Source organism: Strix uralensis, chromosome 27, assembly GCF_047716275.1.
Source record: "Strix uralensis isolate ZFMK-TIS-50842 chromosome 27, bStrUra1, whole genome shotgun sequence".
Taxonomy (NCBI): domain Eukaryota; kingdom Metazoa; phylum Chordata; class Aves; order Strigiformes; family Strigidae; genus Strix; species Strix uralensis.
Genome location: NC_133998.1, coordinates 3,992,985 through 4,018,595, shown reverse-complemented (window position 1 = coordinate 4,018,595; position 25,611 = coordinate 3,992,985). Strand labels below are relative to the sequence as shown.

Here is a 25,611-nt window from a genome sequence, read left to right as displayed (position 1 = left end):
GACAATTTGCATCATTGACACCTTACTTGGGGGCCAGCCACTGTCCATATACAGGCCAACATTCAGAAAAACACAGGACTAATCTCTTGATTCCTGGTTCCTGCAAAAAAGAAACCATTTCATCAGATCTTCAGAGGACAGAGGAGAACATCCATTCTTTCCCCTACACACATCACAACCTATAAAAGCCACCATATGACACCTGCTAATCAGCTTGAGTTTCAGTACAAGACATCGAACACTTCAAAACTGCAATTTAACCTGTGAAGGGAAAGAGATCAAAGGAGGGAGCATGCACTGCCCGGGAGCTGGTTAGTTGAAAGGTTCCCAGGTGATGCCAGAATATGAAGTTTATGTCACACAGACAAATGCACAAAACCTCTTCTCAGCAGTGCAGGTGGTAAAAGCCACGATTTGTAGCTGGGGAAGTTCAGAGAGGACATTAGGAACTGCTTCTTCATTAGGAGTGTAATGCAATACTAGATCCAATGCCCAGAGAGGCTGTGTGAGATTTCCATCCCTGGGAGTTTTTCAAGACTCAGCCAGACAAAGCCCACAGCTGACCTGAGCTGGCATTGCTAAGGCCTGTCTCCAGCAGCAGGTTGGGCTACCTGACCTCCAGAGGTCTTTTCAGCCAAGGACTCCATGATAAGTCTGACTCAAGTAAGGCGGGGGATTCCTTCTAGCTTCAAAGCTGAGAAGTGATCATTGTCTACATTTTTGTCAGCTTAACAGCACATTTTCAAAAACCACTGACAACCTCCTGCTCACACTGCCTTCATGGCTTACTGTGGGCAATACAGAAATGAGACCCAAGGTCTCCTGCAGTCACTGACCAAAAACAAGGTGACTCAATCAGTTTAATAGCTTTAGAAGACTTCAGATAATTCTTACCTGTGCCTCAGTTTCCTCCCCCACTGATCTTGAAAACAGACAACAGGAAGCTTAATTGATGGTTTCAAAACAGTTTTTGAGATCTGAAGATGAAAATGCACAAATTCAAAAGCAAAGCATTAACTAAAATTTTCATTATTTGTTATTGCTGTTAAAAAGCCCAAACCTCCCCCAGCCAGGCTCACAGTCCTGCATTGCTGGGCCCTCTGCAAGTATAAAAATAGAAGGCAATCCCTATCTAGAAAACCACAGCAAACTTGAGAAGCAGCATGTTTCACCATCACATATTTGCTGTAGGCAGGCAAGGGCTGAGAGTGGGAGAGCATGTCTTACTCCTTGGGTAGTTACAGCACCCATGCTGCAGGGTAAGAGAGACTTGCCAAGAAAACATCACAGCTGAGTGATGTTTTCACATCACAGACCCCACGTCCTGCTTCTCTGGGGCTTCTTGACAACATCTGCAATGCCACAGAGCAGCCCAAGAGAAGGCGTCGGCGTGCTGAGCCCCACCGCCCATGCGTGGACTTTCCAACCGTGCTACTGGCTGCTAACGCAGCTGCTCTTTGGAAAAAGCCAAGCACAAGCTGCCTGCTGGCACTGGCCGACCCTGCACGTGCCCACCTGGGGAACAGGACCCCCTGCTTGGGGAACAGGGGCTGAATTCCAGCCCCAGCACCCTCTTTCCAAGCAGCTCCAGCGCTGTGGCTAAACCCAGGCTGAGGACGTGTTTCACATCCCCGCTGTGGATAGCGGGCAAGGCCCATGCTTGCACCTGCTTCCCTGGTAGCACAGACACCCCTTCGCAAGCAGGTCTTTGCTACAGCGGTTGCAGGAATAGGTCCCTCTCTGGCCGGGCCTTTCGTGGCTCCCAGAAGCAAGGAAGCGCATTTGGGGCCGACGTGGCGGCAAGCAGCATCATCCAGCTCAGAGATTTAGCCAACCGGGCGTGCAAGGGCATGGGAACAGGAGCAGTGCCTGCAGGCTGATGGGCTGAGCCCATTTCGCAACCACGGGGCAGATCGTCACAGACTTCCAGCGCCTGTGTCCCTCAGCGCCCGCCGTGACGGGGGCACATCCCTGTCCACAGCTGCTGGGGGGAAACGCACCCCTCGGCACAGCCCCAAGGCCAAAGTGCCTGGGGATGGATGGAAGCCCTTGGTAAGGGCCCTCTGAGACACCCTCAGGTGTGTCCCCCTGGGGGGGGACAAACAGCAGCACCCTTCCACCCACCCACCCCACCACCATCAGGTCCCTGGAAGGGGCCCCGAAGGCCCTCACCTGCCTCCCTCACCCTGCCCCACACACCTCTCCCACCCCCATCCACTCCCCATTGGCCAGGCCAGCACCTGCAGCGTTCCGATTGGCTCCCTCAGCTGCTCATCAGGCCCCTGGGGTATTTATGCGGGGCGGGGCCCAGCACTCCCAGTCTTGTCAGTGCTGGGAGTGGAGGAGGCAGGTAAGGCAGCGCTGGTGGGGAGGTGGTTGTGGGTTTTCTGGTTTGGTTTGGGCCTGGGGGCTCCCTGAGCTTCCCCCTCACCTCAGGTGGCTCTTTGCGGCCCTCCTGGGGCTGGAGGGTGGCGGCTGGACTTGGAAATGGCTCCATGCTTGGAGCTCCTGGCCCTGGGGAGCACTGAGGCTCAAGTGTCCTTGCTGAGGGGCTGTGTTCCCCCAGCTGTGCCTGTGGGGCTCTTCCAGCTCCCTGGGAGAGCACAGAGCTGTGTGCTGTGTCTGTGCTGCTTTCCCACATCTGTGGGTGGGGGGTGTCTTGGCTTTTTGAGGCCAAAGGTGACATCTTATCATGTCATGCTGCATCTGTGGTGCCTTGGGGAAGAGCTGAAAGGCTTCAAATCCTTCCCTAAAGGCTTCTTCCTAGCCCTGAGATGACTTCTTTCTAATACTATGTGTCTCTGGTGATTGAGCAACTCTGGGTCTGAAAGCTATTTTCTGCTTGTTGTCTGCTGAAGATCAAAGCTGTGTGCGGGGGTCCACAGGAGGTGGCTCTCCCACCCAGCCACGCAGGGACAGCGTGTGATGTGCCCCCTGGACATCACCATGACTTGTGCTGGTGCTGGGGGAAGCGGTAGATGCTTCAGGAGGCAGATGGATCAGTCGGGCATTCCCTTCCTGTTGACAGTGCTGCCAGACTTTCCTGTAGCTATTTCACATGATCAGTTGGTGCAGGCGTGATAATAGCCTTAAGGAAGGGGGTGGCTCGAGTGGCAGGGTAACTTCTTTCTTGCTCAAGAGCACCGTGTCCCTGCAGATGGAGGCTGCAGCCGTGCACAGCTCTGCCAGCTTGCCGGAGAGAGCACTTGGCAAACTAGCTTAGTGTGTCTCAAGACTAACAGGGTTCTTAAATGTGGTCGTGACTACCTGAAACTGTGTATTGCTGTGAAGGACTTCAATTACTGAAGCTGGTTCTGCTGAAACTTCTAGATGAAAATGCGTGTTAAAGAGCAAGCAGCACGCTGCTTGCTCTGCAAGTTATAGCTTCTGTCTGAAACTCAGTTTTGTCCTCATGGAAAAATTGGTAAGTTACTGGAAAGCCCAGAAGCTATTTTAATTAAACTCTCTCCATATATATCCACATTCTAGCAGCTTGGATAGCTTAGACACTCACCGTTCCAAGGAGTTACTGACCTAGTAATGGTCACTGGCTGTAGTTCTTAATTACCATTGTAAGTGTGTGTGTGGAGAACCCTGCCTCCATCTGCAAAAGTGGCTTTAATCTTTGAGATTCCCTAAAGCTGATGTCTCTTCCAGAAAGGTTAGATGGGCATCTCTGCCAGCAGTTCTGAAACTAATGTCCTAAGGCCAAAGCTGAAAATCATCTGATCCTCCTGAAGCAGCTCCCTCTGCCCTGGGAGCTTTTTCAGGCTGTCCCTCAGCTGCGGGCAGTGCCATGGGGACGCAGCAGGCATCCCGTGACCCAGTTCTGGTGACTGCAGTTATGGTAACTGGGGTATCAGTGGCAAATCTCGAAAAGAATGTAAATAGTGCTTTAACCACAAATGAATGCCACTGCCCTGATTAGCCCTCCCTCTCACATCTAAAGCACTAAATTTAGCTTTGTTTTCCTAAATGGTCATTAAGGAATTGCCAATTAAACTATTGAACCAGGCCTGTTCGCTATGGCTCAATCTGTCTTCCCAAGGTAAAACCCATTTGAAGGGAGAAAAGCTTCCTGAACGAGATCCTACCTCTGTCTGCAGGACACCGTAACAGCAGGCTATCTTCATGGGCCAGAGCTGCTTTCCACAGGAAAAATAAAAACCTTACGTAGGTTAAAGAACTAGCTTTATGTATGCTGGTCACTGTCAGAGTGACAGAAATCAAAGGAGAAATTCTGCTCACCCCAGCTCCTGTGCCAGGCTGGCGTGTTGCGCTGGCTGTGACAGTCTGACCGAGGCAGGGAGAACTGATGGCAGCTTGGCAGTTTTGGTGCTGTTACCCTGAGTTCGGACTTGGGCCAAACTGGACAATGATCAGCGGTGAAGCTATTGTGCCATGCTAGAAATGTGCACTGAAGAGTTTCATCTTTCTGAAACTACCCGTTTCAAGAACTTTCTCCAGCAGTGACGTAATGTTTCTGATGTAGCAATGGTATGAAATCATCGGATCATCTTTTTCATAGAAAGCAAACCGTAACCAAACCAAACGGTGATGCTGCTTCTGCCTGGTGTTTCCACACATGGGGTCTGCCCGCTGGGACTCTCACTTTGCAACTACCCTGGCTCGAAGTTGTGCCTTTCTCCAAAGGGTTCTGAAACAACTGACCCAGAGTTGCTAAGCACTGTGCTTTCCTGCAGTCTCTGAAGTAAAGCAAGCTCTGCTCAGCACCTCTGCAGGGAAAAGAGAAAATAAAACCATGCTGTGCGCTCATGAAGATTTGCCCACAAATACTGGCATTGCAACACAGCCCGATTCCTCCTACGCAGAGGAGAGCAAACCATGTTCTAACATGACTGTGCTGCAGGGATTGTCCCTGACACAGTTGCATCCATAATTAAGATGAGCTCCTAGTACTTCAGAGGTTGATTCTAATCTTATACTAGTTTTTCTATTAGCCAAGGAGTTACTCCTGACTTATGCTAGCAACTAGAGGCCTCCCTTTTCTATCTGCAGTGTGTGTCTGTGCTAACCCTGACACCGAGGCCAGTAAGACTCTGCAGTTTGAGGGTTTTCCCTGTCTAAAAGTAAAACTGAATAAAGGGATTGTTTGTAATGGTGTTGAAATAGTTGTGCTTTGCCCTGTGACAGGGCTGCAGACTGATTCAGCCTACTTGGCTTCAGAAAAACCAACAAACTTGCTCTAAAGCAGTGTAAGAGGAACAACCACTAACAGCAAACCCTGTGGACTTTGGGACTGAGACTTTATGTTCAAGCCCTGCTTTTGTTTGGAGCAGTTTTCTAGGAGTTTTCCCAGGCTGATAAAGTTCAAGCTGGATTTTTGCTGTGCTGTTAAATTAGGCAGCCCCCTGGGCAGGGTAATTGCCAGGAATGTGCCTCCAGGCTTCTCACTTGACAGGCTGGAGGTCCCAATTTTTGTGACAACTTTTGCTGTAGAAGCGTAGCACTCTGCATCCCTGCCTTGCTTGAATCTCACTAAAATGCTGACTAATTCAATGGTTAATGGAGCAATATTTGATATCCTGCCAAGGAACCTCCTGAGATGTCTCCCCTAACGCTATCCATAGTTGGGCCAGGGCTAACAAATTCACTACTTCCTCCCCAGCTCTCTATTCCTGTTTCCACAGCAAAACAAGAACCTTACACAAGTCTAACAACACAAGAAACAAGACAATGGTCTCTGTCACAAATCAGATGGCAATTTTTTGGGGGTAGAGTCTGCCAGCGAGCCTGGAGCAGTGCTTGCCTTGAGAATCCAGTTTGTGAGGAATTTTGGTTTGAAGGTTTTCCATTGGAAAATGCCATAGCAATTCTAAGAATAGAAACTAACTGGCAAGGGAGAGAAAAGCGGATGCTGCACTGGAGAAGAAATTGCTGAAATCCCTGCTGTGCCTGCCTAAGGCTGAGAAGTAATCCTGGATTTATCACACGATACTGGAGTGTCCAGATACCAACCTAGGTCTATACTGGGGAAGTGAATACATATTCAAGATATTGCATAATTTTTATACTTGAACTTGTTAATCTCCTTATGTAATGAGAATACTTCTGAGACTTGGTTTCACAGGAAGTGAGGAGAAATTTCCTGCCTAGCTGGTCAGTAGGATGGGAAGGCAAGTTTCAAGGTAGCCAGCCAGAGTGCTGCAGCTGCAAAACCTGCCTCATTCTTCCAGGGAAACTTCAAAGGATTTTCATACCCTTCCCTGAGCTGTGAGACTCCTGGTGATGCTGGAGTTAGCAGTGGTGGGGATGGTGATAGAAGTTCATCCCCATGAACACAGGCATAGTGGGGTGACTCTAAAATTACTTTCATCTCTGTGTCCTTTGGAAAGGAGCTATAAACACTGAACTCTTAAGAAGGTAAAATATGCCTATTGCTGTTCAGCATCTTTCTCCAGTCTCTGGCTCTGACCCTTTTCTGGAGGGGAGCTGAAGTCCTGCCAGTCCTTCTTTTTTCCCAAAGAGGAAAATGGATTAAGCCACTGTAAAACCAATCTATTTCAGACAAAGTGGGGAAAATCTGAGGGCTTTTTCCTCTTAAATGGTTCTAATAAAGTCCAGACAGCTTTTTCAAAATAAGTATTTCTGGTTTTAAACTCCATTATTAAATTGCTTGAGCTTGCCACATTTTGAAAATTAAAACAAAATAATTCCTTATACTACTGTCCTATGCAGCCCTGCTGCAGCTGATTTCAGCAGGGCTGTTGGAATGACAGTAATCTGTCACGATCAAGTGAGACAACCTTCAGTGATTCCCACCATTAGCCCTGCTTCTGCAGGGTGCATCTTTCCTTCAAGCGTTCTGGTCCTTGGCCAGCAAAGAGCCTGTGCAGTGGGAAGCTGAACCAGAAGTATCTCTAGCAGAGAAAATGCATGACAGATAAGAGTTCTCACCCACTTCTAACCTGCAACTTTGGAGCCAATCAAATGTTATCAGCAATAAAATAAGTAGGATGGTTATTTAGCCTAAACTATTTGGCTGTTTGGGGATTGGGGGAGCTGACTGAGTACAGTCTATGTTCTACATAAATATTTGCACATCATAAATCATGGTGCCTCTCAAATATCTTCACACCCTTGCAAGAAAGATTAGTGATGTCACATTAATGTTCCTATGACATGCTGAATGATGGATCCCAATTTTATTGCCCTCTGCTTTTCCCTAGTTTTGCTTAGACTTTAATTCACTGGAGGAAATTAAGTTGTACTTACACTGTTATAGTCTTGTTTTTCCTTTCAGCTGCAGGTGAATTCAGTATGGCATCAGAAAAGACCACAAAAAAAGATCTGCTGGAGGCTGAGGAACAGCAGCAAGCGGTAGGTGCCAGGGCAGCTCTAACATGCAACAGTTAAACTACCTGCTGACAGATACACTGGTAAACTAACTTCTGCCAGCACCTCAAAACCAGGCTGGGAATAGCAGAAAGATTAACTATATGAAGCTGTGACTAAATCTAAATTTAGTACAGAAGCTAACTTTTTTGCTCCAGAGAAAACTTCAGGGCTGGGTCAAGTGATGCAAATAATTCTGAAACATGAGCTGTTACAGGTCCTATTTCCACATCTGGGTTTGGTGCTGAAACCCAGTGTGACTCAGAATTCATGAGCCCAGAACTTGAACTTTTAATCCTGGTGTGTTGCTGACTTGCTAGCAGTCTTTGGATGAGTCCCTTCGACTCTGAGGTTTAAGAAGGATGATGGGATGGACTGGATGTCCCCTTAGGACCTTTCTGGATAGACATGTGGCTTGTATCCACCCAGCAGCTTGAGGCAGGTCTTGAATGTCACTTGTTTCTCTTGGATTTTAGAGTGCTGTCAATCGGGTGACCAGCTTGCCCTTGCTCAACTCTGCTTTCAACCTGGTCTCATCTGCCTACAACTATACCAAGGAGACGCATCCTTACCTCGGTGGTGTCTGCAATGTGGCTGAGACTGTGGCTGCTGTCGCTGTAGGTAGCGTGGTTGGGGGGGCACAGCCCATCCTGAACCAACTTGAGCCACAAAGTAAGTGGAGAGGCTGGAGTGACCCCTTCTACCCAGAGGGCTAGGTGGGGAGTTCCAGGTGCCTGTTGGGTGACATCCACATTGTTCTAGTTAATTGTAGCACTGAGTCTTCTACTCAGCAGCTCCCAGCTGCTCAGTGCAGCCGCTGAATTTCATGGATGTGAAACTGTTACCAGCAGAAACAAGGTTTGGCCTCTTTGTCTGTGGTTTCATTAAGTCACTAAGCAAAACCTCCCTGTTTTTTCTCTGTCACTCCAAGTTATGAGCATCCCAACTGGCAGTAGCAGTGTCCATCTTGGATATAGCTCAGTTTGTCTCATTCTGACACTTCTCAACCCTTTAAACCACTCGCCCTACCCACCAGGGGCAAGTACTGCATTCCAGTTGGTGCAGTGTGCTGCCAAGAGCTAGAAAGCTGGGAAGGCAAAATGGAGACTATTTAAACCTGCCAAATCATGGGGTTTGTTCAATTTTTAACAAGACACCCCTATACATGCCCCCCAGCCCAGAACAGTGGGGTTTTTTTGTCTTGCTTTCATGAGTGTATCCTGAATTGGCCATTGCAGGGTTAAACACCCCCTCAAATTGAAGAATAAACTGGTACCTGTTGTCTTTTCTAGTTGCACTTGTAAATGAATATGCCTGTAAAGGACTGGATCAACTGGAGGAGAACTTGCCTTTTCTTCAACAGCCAGCAGATAAGGTAAAGTAAAGGCTTTTCCTGGGGAAGCCATGATTGATCTCTTGCTTGATGGAACTTTTATGGGTACAGAAGAATATGGGCAAAGAAACTTCAGCAGCGCTGCTTTGTCAGGCCAGTCCCTGGTGTGGGCTAGAGGAGGCACTGCTGGCTGATGGAAGCTGAAGAGATGCCTTCAGCATGTGGAAGTGAACATGGCCATGTAAATACAGGTGCATTGACTTCCCCAGCTCTCCCACAAGCACAGTTTAGCCATATGGAAAAGCTACTTCAGGGAGGGAAAACCTATTTCAAAAAAAAGTATCTTTCTCTGCCTCTCCCTGTTGTAGGTGATCTCAGACACCAAGCAGCTGGTTTCCACCAAAGTGACATCTGCTGTGGGTGCTGCCTGTGAGGCAAGAGAAGCAATGGCTGATAAAGTGACTGAAGCTGTGGACCTCACTAAAAATGTGGTTGGGGACAGTGTCAAGCTCACTAGGTCAATGGTCACCTCCACTGTTAACAGTGCTGTGGAGGCTGCCCAGGGTGCCAAGGATCTTGTGACAAACAAGGTGACCGAAGCTGTGGACCTCAGCAAACATATTGTGGAGGACAGTGTTGGACTGACCAAGTCTGCGGTTGCTTCTACTATCGTCAGTGCTGTGGAGGCTGCCCAGGGTGCCAAGGACCTTGTGACAAACAAGGTGACAGAGGCAGTGGACCTCAGTAAACACATTGTGGAGGACAGCGTTGGACTGACCAAGTCTACAGTTGCTTCTACTATCGTCAACGCTGTGGAGGCGGCTCAGGGTGCCAAGGACCTTGTGACAAACAAAGTGACCGAAGCCGTGGACCTCAGCAAACATATTGTGGAGGACAGTGTTGGACTGACCAAGTCTACGGTTGCTTCTACTATTGTCAATGCTGTGGAGGCGGCTCAGGGTGCCAAGGACCTTGTGACAAACAAGGTGACAGCGGCAGTGGATCTCACTAAACACATTGTGGAGGACAGCGTTGGACTGACCAAGTCTGCAGTTGCTTCTACTATTACTGCTGCTGTGGAGGCTGCCCAGGGTGCCAAGGACCGTGTGACCAACACAGTGACTGAAGCTGTGGACCGAACCAAAGGGGCTGTTCAGGATGGTGTGGAGAAAACCAAATCAATGGTCACTTCTACAGTCACTACAGCTCTGGATGCTGCGTACGGCACCATAACTAGCAAAATAAATACAGCCTTGGAGCAGAGCAGAGGGGCTATCCAGGAGGGTGTGGAGAAGACTAACTCAGTGGTGACCAGCAGCATAAGCAAAGCCAAAGCCGTGAGCCAAGCAGTGGCGGGTGGTGTGGAATCTGTCCTGGGTCTATCAGAAGATCTGGTAGATCACTACCTCCCGATGACAGAGGAGGAACTAGGTGAGAAAATGCTTAGCTGGCGGTTGTAAATGCAATTCCTGTCCCACATGGCTAGAGAGCACCTGACACTGCAAGACTCATCTTCTGAAGTAGGCAGGTAGCTCTGAATTTGTCACCAAGCTGGCTGGCTGTCAACGCTGACTTGCCACGTGGTGTGGGACAGAGTTCAAGCATTTGCTAGCTGGTCCTTGCCCATCAGCCTCAAGGCAAATAAACATGTGGGTCCATGCTTCAACCCATCTGTTAAGTCTGCTTATCTGAAGAGAATACATTGAGCAGGGACTAGCCTGCCTTTAATATCTGAGCAACTACAAACCTCTACTGTTTCCACAGCAAGCTTCAGCCTTCATGTTTTCCAGTGGGTGATCTTACCTCTTCCCCCCCTTACAGCTGGGTGAGTGGAGCACAGCTGCATCTCTGTTCTTGTTTCCTCCAGGTAAACTGGCCACCACTGTCGAAGGATTTGGTGTGGCTTCTGTGGAGGAGCAGAAACAGCAACAGAGGTACTTTGTGCGTCTGGGTTCCCTCTCTAACAAAGTCCGCCACCGAGCCTACCAGCACTCCCTGAACAAACTGCAGCACATTAAGCAAAGCACCCAGGATACTCTCTCACGGCTACAGCTGGCAATAAAACTGGTACAAACATGCTTTTCCCTTTTTCCTCCTGTCTGTTGTCTTCCTGCCCTACTACCCAGATGGAAGCTATTCCTCCATCCTGTACCAGCTGCATGTCACCTTGGATCCCTCCCTGGGAGGGAAGCACTTGTGCTTCTCTGACTGTGTGTGCTTGCAATGCAGCTGTTCCTCTCATTTTTCCCCATCAGATTGAATCTGTGAAACAAGAGGTTGGCCAGAAGCTTCTGGATGGGCAGGAGAAGCTCCATCAGCTGTGGGTGGACTGGAGCCTGACCCAACCCAAAGGAAACCAAGTTAAAACTGCCTCCCAACCAGAGGTATCCCTAGAAGGGCATATTTAATCAGGCCTCTTGTTGATGGTGTACAGCTCGTCTGCTCCTGTAACTGAGCTATATCTCTTTCTCAGCAGGTAGAGTCACGGACTCTAGCTATGCTGCGTATCATCACCCAGCAGCTACAACCTGTTTATGAGAATCTGAAAGCCAGCATCCAAGGCCTTCCCAGCAACATCCAAGAAGCTGTGTATCAGGCCACTCGAAGTATCCACAAGCTCCATAGTTCTTTTTCCAGTGCTATGTCTTTCCAGGACCTCTCCAGCACCACCCTGACCCAGAGCCAGGACCGTGTGGCAGAAGCCCGACGGTCCCTAGATGACTTGTTTGAGCATGTAACTCAGAACACCCCTCTAAACTGGCTTGTGGGTCCCTTCAGGGCAATAGCTAAAGTGTCACAGGATAGCAGAAAGCAGAAGAAAGATATGGTGACTGATATAAAATTACCTGTATTGGAAAAGGCTCCATCATCAAAGGAGGTGGCTAAAACACCCGAAGAACCAAAGGGAGCAAACAGGATCCTGGGGGAAGGGTGTGAAGCGCTAGAGAAGCTGGAAGAGAAGGCAGAGAAAGACACGGAGGTGGCACTGGCTGCAAAGGAGATAAAAACTAATACACCAGAGGAAGATCTCTGAAAAATTCTAGCTCTTCTGGCCAAGGCTCTGGCTAGAACAGCACTCATCTTTTAATCATGTGTCCAACTGCCAATTGTGCCAAGAGTGCCTCTTGTGCTCTCCCTGGCCCAGGCTGAGTTTATAGTAAGAAGTAGTTTGCAAGGAGACTTGATAACTGAGGTGGGGTGATTCCATATTTTGATTTAGTATTTTTTTAAATCATGCTGCTGCACTAAAAGGGAAGATGGGAACCTGTACTTCAGCCTTTTAAGTCAGCCCAGCTGTATGTGTGAATGGCTAATTTTTGCTGAGATGAGTTGTGGGACAGAAGTGGTCTCAACTTTATTTTTAATGTTGGTTTTGTTTTTAATTAATCCAAGCTGCAGAGATCTTGAGAGGGTGATGCGCTTGACTTTTGATACTGTTTCCCTCCTACAAACTTAAAAAATACATGTTACAGACATGACTTCCTTTGTGCCTGTTCTGCTGCCGGGGGGCTCAGCCCTGGGGCAGACCAGGAACAGCGGGGGGCAAGACTTCTCAAACACTTTTTCTTTCCTAGAGAAACACTTAGCAAGGTGGGATTTTCTTTTAAGCATGCCAGTTCACAGTGAGATTATCTTTCCTAGTCATATAAATGACTTCAGGGGTCTTCTGTTTGTGTCTAAGTAATTCCATGCATGAAACCTTTTGCAGTCAGTAAGAAGCTGGCAAATGAGGCAGCTTTTGCCAGGAGTTACTCTGCCACACTGATAGGATATCCTGTTATTAAAATAGGGGAGATATTTTAGATATTTAGGTTATTTTCCCAGCAAACACTGCTTTGTAATAATTTCTAATGTAACTTATTTTGGTAACTAATATCCTGTGCTAAGGCTGGAATAATGACAAGCAGACTTCAGAATAAAGTGTGACCTGCATTCAAATAAATGTGTCTTGTGTATATTTAAGGCTGCAGCATTATGTTCTGCCCTTGGCCTGAGGTGGTAAGAAGCTTGCATTCAACAAATCACTTCTCTGGACAATCTGCATGTTCCCTGATATTGCTGGAGGGGGAAAAAAGTGTTTTTAGCAGGTCCTACGCTCTGCCTCAGTCTCATGCAGAGCAGTGCTTACACTATTTTGTCCCCAAGATTGTGCCTGTCCTCCTGAGGAACTTCTGCTCTGCTCTCCTCCACCCCACACCTCTGTCCGTGGCTTTCCAGCCCCGCTCAGCGCCGCGCTGGCACTAGACAGAGGCCACGCCAGCAGCCTCTTCCCTCGAGGGAAGCTGTTCCCGGCCGAGCCTACCCTCACCGGCCCGGCTTTAACGCCTCCGGGCGCTGCTGGGGAGGGCAGCGGGGGTCTGGCCCCAGACCCGGGACTAGTGCACTGCTGGGCTGTCCCCTGCGGCCGCGCACCGGGGCGGGGGGGGACCTGTTGCACCGGGGGAGGGGACCCTTGCACCGGGGGAGGGGGGGGGGCGGCAGCTCCCGCCGCGGCCACCCGGGCCGCTCCGGGCTGCCCTCGCTCCGCTCCGCCCTGGCCGTGCCCCGCTCCGCTCCGCCCCGCCGCTGCCGGGTCCCGCCGCTTCCTCGTGTGGCTGCAGGCTCCGGCGGGCCGGGCCGGTCCCCGCGGCCCCGCTTCCGCCTGCCCCGGGCACCGGGACGGGCTGGCCCCGCCGCACCGACCGCTGCCGCGGGGGGAGCCGCACCGGCCGGAGGTAGGCTGGGCGAGGGAGGGGGGGGGGAAGCGGCTCCCGGGGGCCCGGCCCCGCTGTGGGGACACGCGGCGCGGCGGAAGGGCTGCGGGAGGCGGCGGAGCCCGGGGCGAGGAGCGGGCGGGGCGGTGAGTCAGCGGGCGGGGGGGCGGCAGGGAGCTGCCGAGGGCTCGGCTGAACCCCCCCCCGCCCTCCCCTCCCTTCCCCTCCCTTCCCCTCCCCTCCGGCCGCCGTTTCACCGCATCAGAGGTTTTCATGGGAAGAGCCAGCAACTTCCTCAGGTTCGGTTTGAGCTCGTCCATTGGGCAATTAGAGGATTTTTACGAGAGAGAAAAAAGCAGTTTGAAACTATAAACTTTCCCCAGTTGAGAACTATTTTGGGGCATCCGCTGGTGCTCCCTTTAAATAGGGGAAGGCTTTTCCACCAGGCTCAGGCAGTGTCTTGTCCCTCCAGCTGCCCGCGGACCCTCTGGGCACTGGCTCCTCCGCTCCGGACAGGTTCTGCTGTTTAACCTAAGCCCGGTCAGAGGCCTTTGGTGAGTGCAAGGGTTTAGCGGGGCTCAGGGTGAGATGTGGCCAGAGATAGGACACCCACAGCTGCATTAGGCAGCCTGACAGAGGATGCATGTGGGTTATCAACCCTCCTGGCACGAGCAATTTGAGAGAGCTCCTCTAAACGCCATCGGAAGGAGCCTGCGAGGCCCCTGGAACCAGCTGCCTGGAAGAAACAGACACTTGGATTTACCTAAATACATTATTAGTTCAGCGATTATTTTAAACCAGCTGTAATTAACGTGAAACGAATGCAAAGAACTTGCTCTTTGCTTAATAACAGAGTTGGAATAACGCAGGGAGCACTGGCAGATCTGCAAGCACTGAATAGATGCAAAGATACTTGAGCACTGTGAGGGAGAGCCCGGGAGCTCTGCAAGCCGTGCGAGGACCCCCCCCCCAGCTCCCCACATCGCTATTTCTGAACGTTGTCCTGCCTTCTTCTCGCAGGTTCATCTGGCTGGTTCCTCGGACAGAGAGATCCTGGTTCTGAGATGAGCCCCTGAGCAGCAAAGACCTATCGCTTGCGCGGTCCCTGAAGCGCGACCGGGGCGTCACGGGGCACGGCAGGGAAACACAGCTTCACTCCAAGTGCTGGAATATGCTTTTTCCATCCATGCTGCTTCAGTTCATCGTCTGGGCCACCAGCTGGTGAGATGGCACAGCGCACCAAGCTCCAGCCAAGCTTTGAGGACGTTTTTAATATTCTGTCCCAGCTCCCAAAAGATAAACTCCTTAGCCTCGAATATAACCTGAAGCACTTCATATTTAGGCCTGGCAGCAAATTACTGCAAGCCATGGTCCTGCTTACTCTGGGGAAAGAAGCGGATGCAAGAATTTGTTTGGATGCCTTGGGAGATAACCGGGCAGCCCAGTATGTCCACCAGACCAAACTGGGCGCTGCAGGAGCGCAGGAGGATGGGGAGGATTTGCAGCCTCCCCAGCTGGATGCAGGTGCCATGGTGCTTCTGGCACAGATCTACTCAGTGTTGGTGGAGGAAAAACTGTGCAGTCATGAAGCCATGGACGAAGCCTGCCAGGCTGCCAGCAAAGCCTGCAACGCCAGCAAGGAAACTCAGGGGGACACGCTCAACAGCATCCCACCTGAGGACCAGGAAAATGGCTCTGCTCTCAGCACAAGCCCAGATGACAAATTTCAGACACTGAGATCTGATGCGGGTGTAGGATTTCTCCCTGAGACCAGCCCAAACTATGTGGTGAGAAGTTCTCCAGTGCAGATTGGAGGCAACTCAAACCTTTCAGGCCCACGGAGCTTGGGTTCCTTGGGGAGTTCCTCTTTCCCCAGTTGTTTTGAGATCAGCGCGTCGCCAACAGTTGTTTTTCGCACCCAGCCTTCCTCCCACGAGCGTGTCTCCCAGCCCAGCCGGCTGCGTGAGGGGAGCACCAGGGGTGCTGGACAGCCTGACAGGGCCAGACAGAGCCATGGCCCGCAGGAAACAAGCTGGGCCAGCAGACCCAACTCTCATCCCAGGCAGGACACGGGTGCCCAAGTGTCCCGGCCGGAGAAGGTTCTGCAGGTCAGTTCATGTCGTCCAACTCTCCCTGTTCCTGAAACGCAGCTGCCCACAACGGGTGCTGTGAACCGACCTGTCGAAAGTAGTGATGTTTCCAGCACAGTGGCAGCAGAACCCCGTGTGCCAAAAGAAAACACAGACAAAAAGCAAGATGAGAAGCAATTATCTACAGGTCTTCCCGACTCAAGAGCTACAGGGGATACTGGTCCTGCCCGCATGTCCATGGAGGAGTCCTATGTTCCAGCAGGCATTCCTTCTAACTCCACATCTGCTTCCATTTCAACCTGTTCCCTTCCTCCTCCTACCTACTCCATCTCCTCAACCCTTCCTCCTCATCAGGTTACTCCTTCCAGCTTATCATATCCCCCTCCCCTCCACTCATCCCCCTCTCCAGCCTGGCCTCCTCCTCTCCAGACTATAGAACCAGTGCCCACATCAGAGCCAGACGGTGGAAAGTTCTTCACTTTTGTTGTCCTGCATGCTAGTGAAGATGAGATTGTTGCCCATCGGGTCAAGGACATGCTGGAGAACATGGGGGTTCCCAACGGTGCCACACTCTGTGAGGACTTCTTCATTGCTGGCCGCAGCCATCTGACTTGCTTCCAGGATGCTATGGAAAACTCCGCTTTCATCATCCTTCTGCTGACCAAGAACTTCCCATGTGACCTGTGTATGTTCCAGACAAACACTGCTCTGATGGAGTCCATCCTGAAACCATCTAAGCGTGACTCAGTCATCCCTTTTGTACCCAAGGAGAACCCCCTGGAGCGGAGTCAGATTCCCAGCACACTCGGCGGGCTGATGCCCTTGGATGAGAACTCTCCTGGGTTCTCCAGGACAGTGCAGAACACCTTTACCACCAGCAGGATCAATGAGAGGAAAGTCATGTGGGATCTGATGCAGAGAAAGAAACTACAGCTGTATCAGGAACGGTATCAAACACTGCACAGCTTGGCTGCCCTGAACCTTGGCTCCCTTCCCCAGGTGCCTCCATCAGCCACACCCCAACAGTGGTGCCCCCCTGCTTCGACTGTCCCTCCCGCCACATACCCACCTCCCCCAGCTGGGGTTGCTCAGATGGGTCCCCCACCTTTCCAACCACTTCATCTCCCATCAGGCCACTACAACATGATGCCAGGTCCAGGAGGCCCCCACCTCATCATTCAACACGCTCGAATGGTTCAGATTGGGGACCACAACATAATGCAGGTAGAAACTGTCCCACCAGGCCCACAGGACAGTGAGGAAGAAACCAGGCAGAATGCTTGAGCAGAGATGCAGCAGGTCAGCCAAGGCCACAGACACTCACACCTAGTTTCACCCCCCTAGATCATAGTGATTCTACTGGGACTGGAATTATTCTTATTTCACTGTGGGTAAAAAGTGCCACTTTCCTGGAGCACAGGAGAAAATTACCTTCTTTTTTGTTGGACAGAAGAGGCCACGATCTCCTGAGACTGTTTTTCTTGTGCTTATTTTCAAGTAACTGAGAAAATGATTTTCCTGATTTTCTGAGGCTACTGGAAGGATTTATAAATAAATTTAAATTAATTTATTTGTGTTTCTCTCGTTCTTTCTCTAGAATTAGCAAAGGGGCAGTCAGAGATATCTGGAAAACTGTTCTGCATGTTTGTACCTCTGGGGCAGAGGGGGCTGGGAGATGGCACACCAGGGGGTTCTGGTTCATAATCTGCTGCTGACCAAATCATGTGAGGGAAAATCATCAGGGGATGCTCTGGGGAGTTGCTGTGATCCCCTGTCAAGGTGCTAAGCACCCTGAGGTGCCACTGTTTTCTTCCAGCAGTCCTCTTGGCTTGGGGTTGCAGCGTATCCCCTTGGCCCCTCACACGGATGAATACTTTGTGCACATGGTGCACTCCCCTTGCTGCAGCGCACCAGCTGCACCATTTCCCCCAGCCTCTTGCATCAGACCCAGGAAGGTTCAGGAACCAGTCTCACAGACTTCTGAGAGGCTGCGGGCCTTGGGGCTGAGGCATCAAGAGACCACTTTTCCCAGTTCCCCTCTGAAACTACAGAGAGAGAAGTTTTTCTGTTCATGAAAGACAAAATTCCCATGCGCCCCTGGAGGCACGGCTTGAAGTATTTTTGTGTTTAAAAAAACTGTTAAAGAACTGAGATTACACACCAGATACAAGGCTAAGCAAGAATCTTTACAGTAGAGCTGTACTTGGGGGAAAAAAAATTACTTGATGAAGGTGGAATTAGAGGAGGGGAAATGTGGAGAAAGCCTGAGGAGGAAGAAGCAGCTGAGTGTCCACTCCTCCATTCTTACCTGCTCGTAAAAGGTCAGAGGTGGGACCTGGGGCTGTGTCACACAGAGAAATGTTCCCTACCGGGATTACTCCACCTATTTATGTTACTGCCTTTGAGGAAAAAGTCTCACAGAAAAACGAAAGCACTGAGCAGAAGATTGCAGGAGGGGTGGAGAAAGGCAGGAATGGAGGAAGCATTCTGCAGGACCTGGGTGAGGGACACACCAGGCAGGTATCTACTGAGCCTTCAACACAAGGAGGGCATCAGAAGCGAAGCCCCAGACCTCAGGCTCTTCCTCCGACAGCTTCTGCAGTGGCCGTTTGCCGGCTCTGTCAGTAGAGGTCAGCCCAAAGCCACCAGACCAGGAACGGGCCTGCTCCCTCTGCCAGCAGAGTCCGGCCAACAGCAGAGCTCTAGAGCCAACTGGCCCTGCGCCGGGGCTCGGGCACACTGCAGGGGAGCGGACCTGGCAGGCCAGTGGGATTGATACGGGGTGGGGGGTGGTGACCCCGTTTCGGATATTTCTGTAGCTGTGCGTGCGCTCATCTCCCTCTGAATAGCTGTCCCAGTAGGTTTCAAATCGAGAGGAGCCAGCAGAGTCTGGCAGCCAAAGCGCAGGACTCCTGCAGGCCATCCTGGACCTGGGACTACCCAAGCTGGCCACAAACAGGGCCTAGTTCTGGATTATAGTTTGTCCAAGAACCATCCAAGCCTTACAACCAACACCTGCATAAGAGAGACGTTAATAAATCCCTGGAGAAAAGACTATTCAGCTGACATTAACCCCCTCTCAGGGAGCACTCTGGTCACTGGGCTGAAGACTGCCCAATTCTCACTCTTCCTCTCTGGCTCAGTCTACTTCAAGTTTGTTCTGCACAAAGCATGCCCTCCAAACAAGTACCAGCCAACTAAACAAAGCTCACTGCCAAGATATGAATTCCCAGCATGGAGGAGAGAACAGGATGGGAGTCTCTCCTTAGTCCTGGCTCCTCAGAGGATAGCAGGTAACAGTATAAAGTACAGGCCCCCCCCACCTGCCCTGTGTTGAAAGCAGCAACAGCTGCCTTTTTATTTTGAAGCAGCTTGTGCCCCTCAGAAGGGGCTGAGGGTGTCTGTGGGACAGTGCTAGCGAGCCTGGGCACTGACCAAACTTCAGTGCAAGCTCTGGAACTCCTGGGCACCACCAGATGCAGGAGCCGAAAGCTGATGTGTCCCTACTCTTAACTGCAGAGCGGTGGCTGTCACAGTTTTGGATTTAAATCCCACAGAATTTCCTCTTAAGAGGCCACAGGTCCTTTCTCACAGATCTGTCCTGTCTCTGCCTCCCTCCCCCCCACCTCACAGATGCTTAGCTCCTCCTGGAGCTCCCTGGCTGAGAACTAGCACAAGACACCAGGCTCAGACAAATCAAAGCCCTCTCTGTCCTGAGCAGAACAAGAACCACAGAGAAGCATTGCTATTTAAAAGCTGCCATCAGTTGTTGGCTTCCAGCTTCGAAACAGTTTGGCTTTTAACTTCGAAGGACACAGCAACAATGGATTAACTGATTTACTCTTTATAGAGTCTGCTGGAATCCTCCAAGTGCTTGGATTCCTTCTATCTCCCTATTTTCTCTCGTGTACGTCACCTTTGTTTGAATAGGTGTTGTATTACTGCAATTCCTGTCACACTGCAGTTGTTCCCGTGCAGCCACCAGGACAGCCCCTCCCCTTGGGAGAAAACATATACATCACTCCTTCCCCAGCTCTTCTGCTTTCTATAAATAAACATGAAAAACTAGTCAACTGGAAGCTGCTCTAGCTTGTAAACAACCTTAACACAGTCACATCATGTTTGTTTGGACCAGAGAAAGGGAGAGGGAAAGACGTGGCAGCAGACTGTAAAACATCGCAGGGTTGGGTTTTTTTAAGCTTACTGTGCGTGGAGGGCTGAGAAGCTCAAAGGTTACTGGGAGCAACTTCCACTTAAGAGCCACAGCCCTGTTTTAACTGCAGCAGCAGGTTCACTCTTCCCACATTTTCAGGGCCCTTTGCTGTTGCTCGCACTGGAAAGGGAGCTTTGCCACCAGGGCCTTGTTTTCACCAGGAGAACACACATGCGCCCGCAACTGCCTTGTTCTTCCCATTTCTCTGGGAAGCTGGGAAATGCTGACATGGTATCCCTATCCTCATGCTCTGGGCCACCTTCTCTGTGGCCTAGAGCATCTGATCTTACAGCATTAGGAGGTTCCAAAGCCGTCCATTAGGGCACCAGCAACCAGCTCCAGGAAAATCCCAGTGAATTTCTCACCGCTTTCGCACTTCTAAAGAAACCTGTATGGAGGCTTTATTGTCAAGAGGGCCAATGACCAGTATTACGGAGAGAAAAGCAATTTTAGGGTTTAAGAAAGGAATAAAAAGCAGACATTTTGTTCGCAGCAGTGTACAGAAGGGCTCCTGTGGAACAGTTGCGCTACAGGAGGGTCTGTAGCCACCCCAGTAAAAAAAATCCCTCCACTCTCTAAGATAATTACTCAGATAAAATCATCACTGAAATGTTTCACTGCTCCCCACGACTCCTTGTTCTGCCCCACATACTGCAGCTGGCCTGGACCACACCTACAATAAATAAGGAGTGTTCACTGTAATTACCCCTAAATTCATGCAGTGATTTCTCCCAACCAGTAATTACTATCAACATTTAATTGCTGGGTCCTTACTACATAATTACAGATTACTTATGTGTTAAAAAAGAAAAAAAGTAAAGCCCTTTTCTATCACACAAAGTATTCTCCTCCTCAGGGGTTTGTACATGACTGGATCTCCCAGCTATCTGATCTGTCCCACAGAATTGCAGACACTGCCTAAATGTCCCATCTAGCACGAAGGCAACATTGCTCAATCCATCAAGAAATATTGTGAGGATGGAGCAATCAAACATTTTATCCATCTGCTCCCACCCTCCCTGGGGAAGGCCGAGCATTTCTGGAAATCCTAATTCTTGTGTGGAGCCAACTCTGGTACCTTTAATTCCTCTGTCTGCTTTTGACCTCCCAGAGATTTGGGGTTGAAAAATATAAATTGATGATAGCAACACTGCGTCCCTCTTTCTGCTTGCTCCCCACAGTCCCAACTGTACATAACACAGGTAATATCTGAGTCAACAGAGTAGCATTCTTTCACACTGTTTCATTTACATCAAAAGATAAGGCAACGTATATAAAGAGGTGTCATTTCAGTGTCCACGTTACCCTTTTTCAGGGGAAATGTTTGCAATCGCAGTACAGATTAGTTTTTCCCGGGAGTAAATTCAGATGAAATGAAACAATCACATCTGTTGATTGCAAACGCCCGGTACTTCCGTACCCAGAAGTGTACCGTCCCTAGGGAACAAGCTGAAAATACAGGCTTACCAGCAAGAAGTCCAAGGCACTTGCATTCTAGCAGCCATTTTTTGTTTTTATTATTTAAAGTTAAGAGCGCTCATCAGCTCACAAATTAACAAATTCCATTCCTGCAGTTTAGTTCAGGTTTCAGCCAAAGGGAAAAAAAAAATAGAATGTAGCTAAACTAACTCTGCACTTTACATCTCAATAAAAGTTAAACCTTCTTGCTTTATAAATAAATGTTATAGTTAACACTGCAAAAATGTAATGGCAGATCTACGATATCTTTAAAGGGCAGAGAGCATAGGATTATTGAGGCATATGGATATGCTGGCTTATAAATACAAGTAGAGAAGCTTCAGTAGCATATAGTGCACGGCTGTTTGTCAGGGTTCTGCTCTCCCAGTCTTGACCTTTCCCAAAGCTCAGAGGCAGCTGCTTCAACCCCAACTGTGCTTTCCACTCTGCCCAGGGCCAAGAAATGAGCCACACACTGCCAAAGCCCAGTCACTCCCCCTGCAAGAAGATAAACTGCTGGAACAGCATCATGTTTACCAACACTGTTTACCACCAAGGAGGGTTCTGCTAATGGAGGCAAATACCTACCCTGAGACTACAGATTTAAAAACCAGTTGTGTGCAGATCCTAATTAAAGAAAGGAGCTTGCCCAAATAGTAGCCAAATGAGATTTCAAATTCAATCTTTGAAGTAGCACCATCCTCAGTAAAGCTGCAAAAAGAATCAAAAGCCAAAACCAGATGCTAACAACCCACTCCGTGTAGGTTTTCAGAATGGGATAGTTAACAAAGCCCAATCGGTTGATACTAATAAACCTTAGAAGGCAGCACCTTTAACTTTCTTTTTTTTGCTTCTTTCTTCAGACCACCCTCATGCAAACATGCCACCAACACTCACTTGCTTTAATAACCCCCCCAGCACCACCCACACTACAGGTACCTCCCATCCTAGAGGGCTGACGGGCAACAGCACATCCTCAAAGACGGTTCAAAGTGCACTGGTCTGGCTCTGAAACCTGGTCACGTCCACCCTGTACAGCTCAGTCCCTGCTGACCTCAGGGGCTCAAGGACCTCCACGAAGGAAGGGAGTGAACCTGTGCAGAATGGGCAAGCTAAGGGCCTGAATGCCACATTTTGTTTTTAATGTAGCAGGTTTTCCTCCCCATTCATAAAAACCATCATCTATTGATGAAACTATATAACCAGAACTGACCTTACTATATCTTACAGGATTGAAGAAGTCTTGCAGCATAGATAGGGCCTGGCTCTAAAAGAGAAAAAATAACCCAGCTTTATGCACAATCATTGAAATCTCGGGCCTTTAACACCATTTGCTACTTGGCCAACCAAAGGAGAAAAAAAACCATCCTCAGCATACCCAGCCCTACTGCCATGCAAGGCAACTACCTCAGCAGAGCACAAGCCGCTCGGCTGTTAGACTCGTACTGTACCAAATCTGAGAAGGGGGTGGGGAAAGAATTAGTTGGAAGATATTTTATTCCTCACTTGCATTCCTATCTGTTCGGTATTTGGGATGGGAAGGGCTAGAGCACATGTGTGATGTGTAGCTGCTCCAAAGCTTCACGCTGAGTTAATCCAGCACTAATGGGAGAAGCAGCAGGTCCCAGGGAATCTCCATTTTCCTTTCTTCTCAGGACAAGCCGGTTGGCAAGGGAAAGGGCAGGGGCTGCGGCCATCTCTGGATACAGTGCACTGGAGATATCTGGTACCTGAAGACGACAACAATGAGGGACAGCCATGAGCTCTTGAGCCTCCTCCTCCCCTACCCCGGCACATGCCAGCTGGATGGTGACAGATGAGAATAAAGCTCGCAGCCTGTCTCAGCACAGCGACGGCCTTCGGCACCTACGCAAGGATGGCCTGAGATCTCAGGCTGCACTACCTCTGCGGGGTGGAACAGGTGACGGGAAAGGCTGGGGACTTAAGCTCTCCCACCCTAGTGCAGTTCAATGAAGGCTTCCAGCTCCTCGGGGATGAAACCCTTGTAGGGAATCTTGTGCTTGTCCAGGGCGCGAGCAGCAAGGCACTGGAGGGTGATGTAGTTGAAGGGCTGCATCATGCTCTTGGTGAGCAGCTTCTCATCCAGCAGCTCATAAGCAGTCTGCTTGAAGGCATTGGTGGCGTCCATATGGGCTCCAGCCTCCATCAGGGCACTCATGATCAGCGGGCAGTTGTTGCGGGCAGCAACATGCAGCGGGGTGTTGTTGTCATAGTCACGGCTATCTGGGTCAGCCCCGCACTCCAGAAGCAAGTTCACAACGTGGAGCGACGGGAACTTGCCCACAGGATAACGTCCCACTGTTGTGGTATCTTTGTCCACGGCCATATGCAAAGGAGTGAAGCCATTCTTGGCCCGGGGGCTGCACTTCAGCAGGCGGTAGATAGTCTGGCGCTTCTGGTGTTCCTGCTCCGGGGTGCACTCCACCTTCTCCAGCAAGAAGACCAGGTGGAGGATAATGGCCAGTGTCTTGGTGAACTGCGCCGAGTCAACTACAGGGTCCTTGCCATGCACAAGAGCTCTCTCCACCTCCCGGACCCCTTTGCTCAGTACTCCCATGAGGTCAGAGAAGCCCAAGTGAGTAGCTAAAGTGCCTTTGGAGCGGTCCTGAAGCACGTAAGAGAAAAGCTCAGCAAAGGAAAGGAAACTGCTGGCAGTCATTGGGCTGAGAGGCTCCAGGTTGCCTTGCTGCATGTCCAGAGCATACTTCCACAGGTTAATGCAGCGCTCGAAGTTGCCGGAGTCAGCATAGACCGCTCCTCGGTAACGGATGTAATAGGAAGTGTCTGGGTGGGAAGGACCTAAGATGCGCTCTCTGATCAGCAGTGCCTGCATGCGCATCTCATCCGGATCAGTAATCAAGGCTTCCAGTTCCTCCAGCGAACTCACTTCCCGGGAATAGTCGTAGGCCAACACCAGCTGCCGGGGCTCAGGTTTAGGCAGGTATTGCCCGCCCTCACAGCGAAGCTCCATCGCCCTTCGCCAGTACTTGTGGGCTCCCAAAAGGTCACGTTTCTTATCCACAAACGTAGCACCCAGCAACTCCAGCGCTTCCACAGCGGCCTCTCGAGTGCAGAACACGTTAGGGGCCTGCTGCTCATCCTGACTGGAAGCTGAGGCACAGCATCTCCCGCAACCCTCTTCATCGCAGCCCTGAGGAGCTTCCTTGCCCGCGCTGCAGCCCCTCTGATGGCTCCCACCTGAGGCACAGGTCCCATTTTGGTTGCCTGCAACCTCCTCCTCCTCCTGCTGCAGCCCTCCTTGGATGAGGTACTCCACAATGTTGGTGTGACCAGTGACACTGGCAGCTAACAGAGGAGTCATGCCATAGCCGTCTTTCTCCATGCGGGCTTTGGAGCGGAGCAGTAGCTGCAGGATCTCCAGGCTGCCGGACTCGGCACAGTCATGCAGGGCCGTATTCCCCTTGACGCTCCGACGGTTGACATCGGCCCCTTTCTCTAGCAAGTAACGTGCAATTTCCCGGTGCCCTTTGTAACAGGATATCATCAAACAAGTGTGTCCGTGCCGGTTGGCTACTTCCAGGTCAGCCCCGCGCTCCCCGACTAAGTAGCGCACGATCTCCAGGTGCCCATCGAAGCAAGCAGCCCGCAGTGGCGTGGAGTTGGTCAGCGTGGTCTGGTTCACTGAGGCGCCGTGATCCAGGAGGCTCCTCACCACCCCCAGGTGTCCGGCCGCAGATGCTGCCCACAGCGGTGGGGCCCCCTCGATGGTTTCCCCATCGAAGTTGACCGAGCCCCCCTCCTCCACGCGGGCGCCGCAGTGATCCAGCAGATACTCCACCACCTCCAGGTGCCCGTGCCGGGCGGCGATCAGCAGCGGGGTGCTCCCTCCCCCGGGGCCGTCACACCCGCCGGGCCCTGCCGTCAGCGCCTCCAGCTCCTCCCGGCTCCGGCTGCCCAGCAGCTTCTGCAGCAGCTTCAGCTTCCCATCGCGGGCCGCGTTGTACACAGCCGTGCGCAGGTCCATGGCGACGGGGGCCGCGGCGACCGCACCGGCCACCTCCTGGCCATGGACCGGCTGCTCCTCCACGCCCCCAGCTCGGCCCGGGGCAGGGGATGGGCGAGGGCGGCCCCCCCGGGGCGGGGAGGAGCCCTGCGGGGCCGGCGGCGCCCGGCGAGACACCCCTCACCTCAGCACAGCAACCTTCAGGCTCTTCGCCCGGCCGCCATCTTAGGTTGTGAGGCGAAACAAAATGGCGCCCGCACGGGGCCCAGGGGCGGGGCGGGAGGAGGACGATGGGAAATGTAGTCTCAGGCCCGCACCGGCCCGGCCAACGCCGCGGGAGCGGCTGCCCGGCGGCTCGGTGTCCCGGCAGGCAGCGGGAAGGGGGCGGCCGCCGGAGCCCGCGGGCCGGGCCGCCGTCCCTCACAGGGCAGGCCGGGACGTGGAGTCCCGCTGTCCGCCGCGGGCAGCCCCTCCCCGGGGAT

General features: G+C 51.2%; 3 protein-coding genes across 4 annotated transcripts; 2 read left to right on the top strand and 1 right to left on the bottom strand.

Annotated features, from left to right (window-relative positions):
• The first annotated feature begins 3,975 nt into the window (after positions 1 to 3,975).
• On the top strand, positions 3,976 to 11,723 carry LOC141935370 (perilipin-3-like). The gene is made up of 10 exons (XM_074851509.1): positions 3,976 to 4,048; positions 7,265 to 7,341; positions 7,833 to 8,028; positions 8,649 to 8,731; positions 9,058 to 9,681; positions 9,781 to 9,908; positions 10,014 to 10,120; positions 10,557 to 10,756; positions 10,945 to 11,073; positions 11,163 to 11,723. Exons 1-10 carry the CDS (start codon positions 3,976 to 3,978, stop codon positions 11,721 to 11,723), a joined length of 2,178 nt encoding a protein of 725 aa, XP_074707610.1.
• Positions 11,724 to 13,296: 1,573 nt separating this feature from the next.
• On the top strand, positions 13,297 to 17,043 carry TICAM1 (TIR domain containing adaptor molecule 1). The gene is made up of 2 exons (XM_074851922.1): positions 13,297 to 13,404; positions 14,404 to 17,043. Exon 2 carries the CDS (start codon positions 14,610 to 14,612, stop codon positions 16,755 to 16,757), a length of 2,148 nt encoding a protein of 715 aa, XP_074708023.1. The 5' UTR covers positions 13,297 to 13,404; positions 14,404 to 14,609; the 3' UTR covers positions 16,758 to 17,043.
• Positions 17,044 to 21,178: 4,135 nt separating this feature from the next.
• Positions 21,179 to 25,370, bottom strand: FEM1A (fem-1 homolog A). Of its 2 annotated transcripts, none has more exons than XM_074851923.1 (2): positions 23,048 to 25,370; positions 21,179 to 22,874 (listed from the first exon to the last, which is right to left on the bottom strand). In XM_074851923.1, exon 1 carries the CDS (start codon positions 25,148 to 25,150, stop codon positions 23,102 to 23,104), a length of 2,049 nt encoding a protein of 682 aa, XP_074708024.1. In that variant the 5' UTR covers positions 25,151 to 25,370; the 3' UTR covers positions 21,179 to 22,874; positions 23,048 to 23,101. The 2 variants fall into 2 exon arrangements, with proteins under 2 accessions (XP_074708024.1, XP_074708025.1); XM_074851924.1 differs by having other exon boundaries at positions 21,179 to 22,411.
• Positions 25,371 to 25,611: the final 241 nt, after the last annotated feature.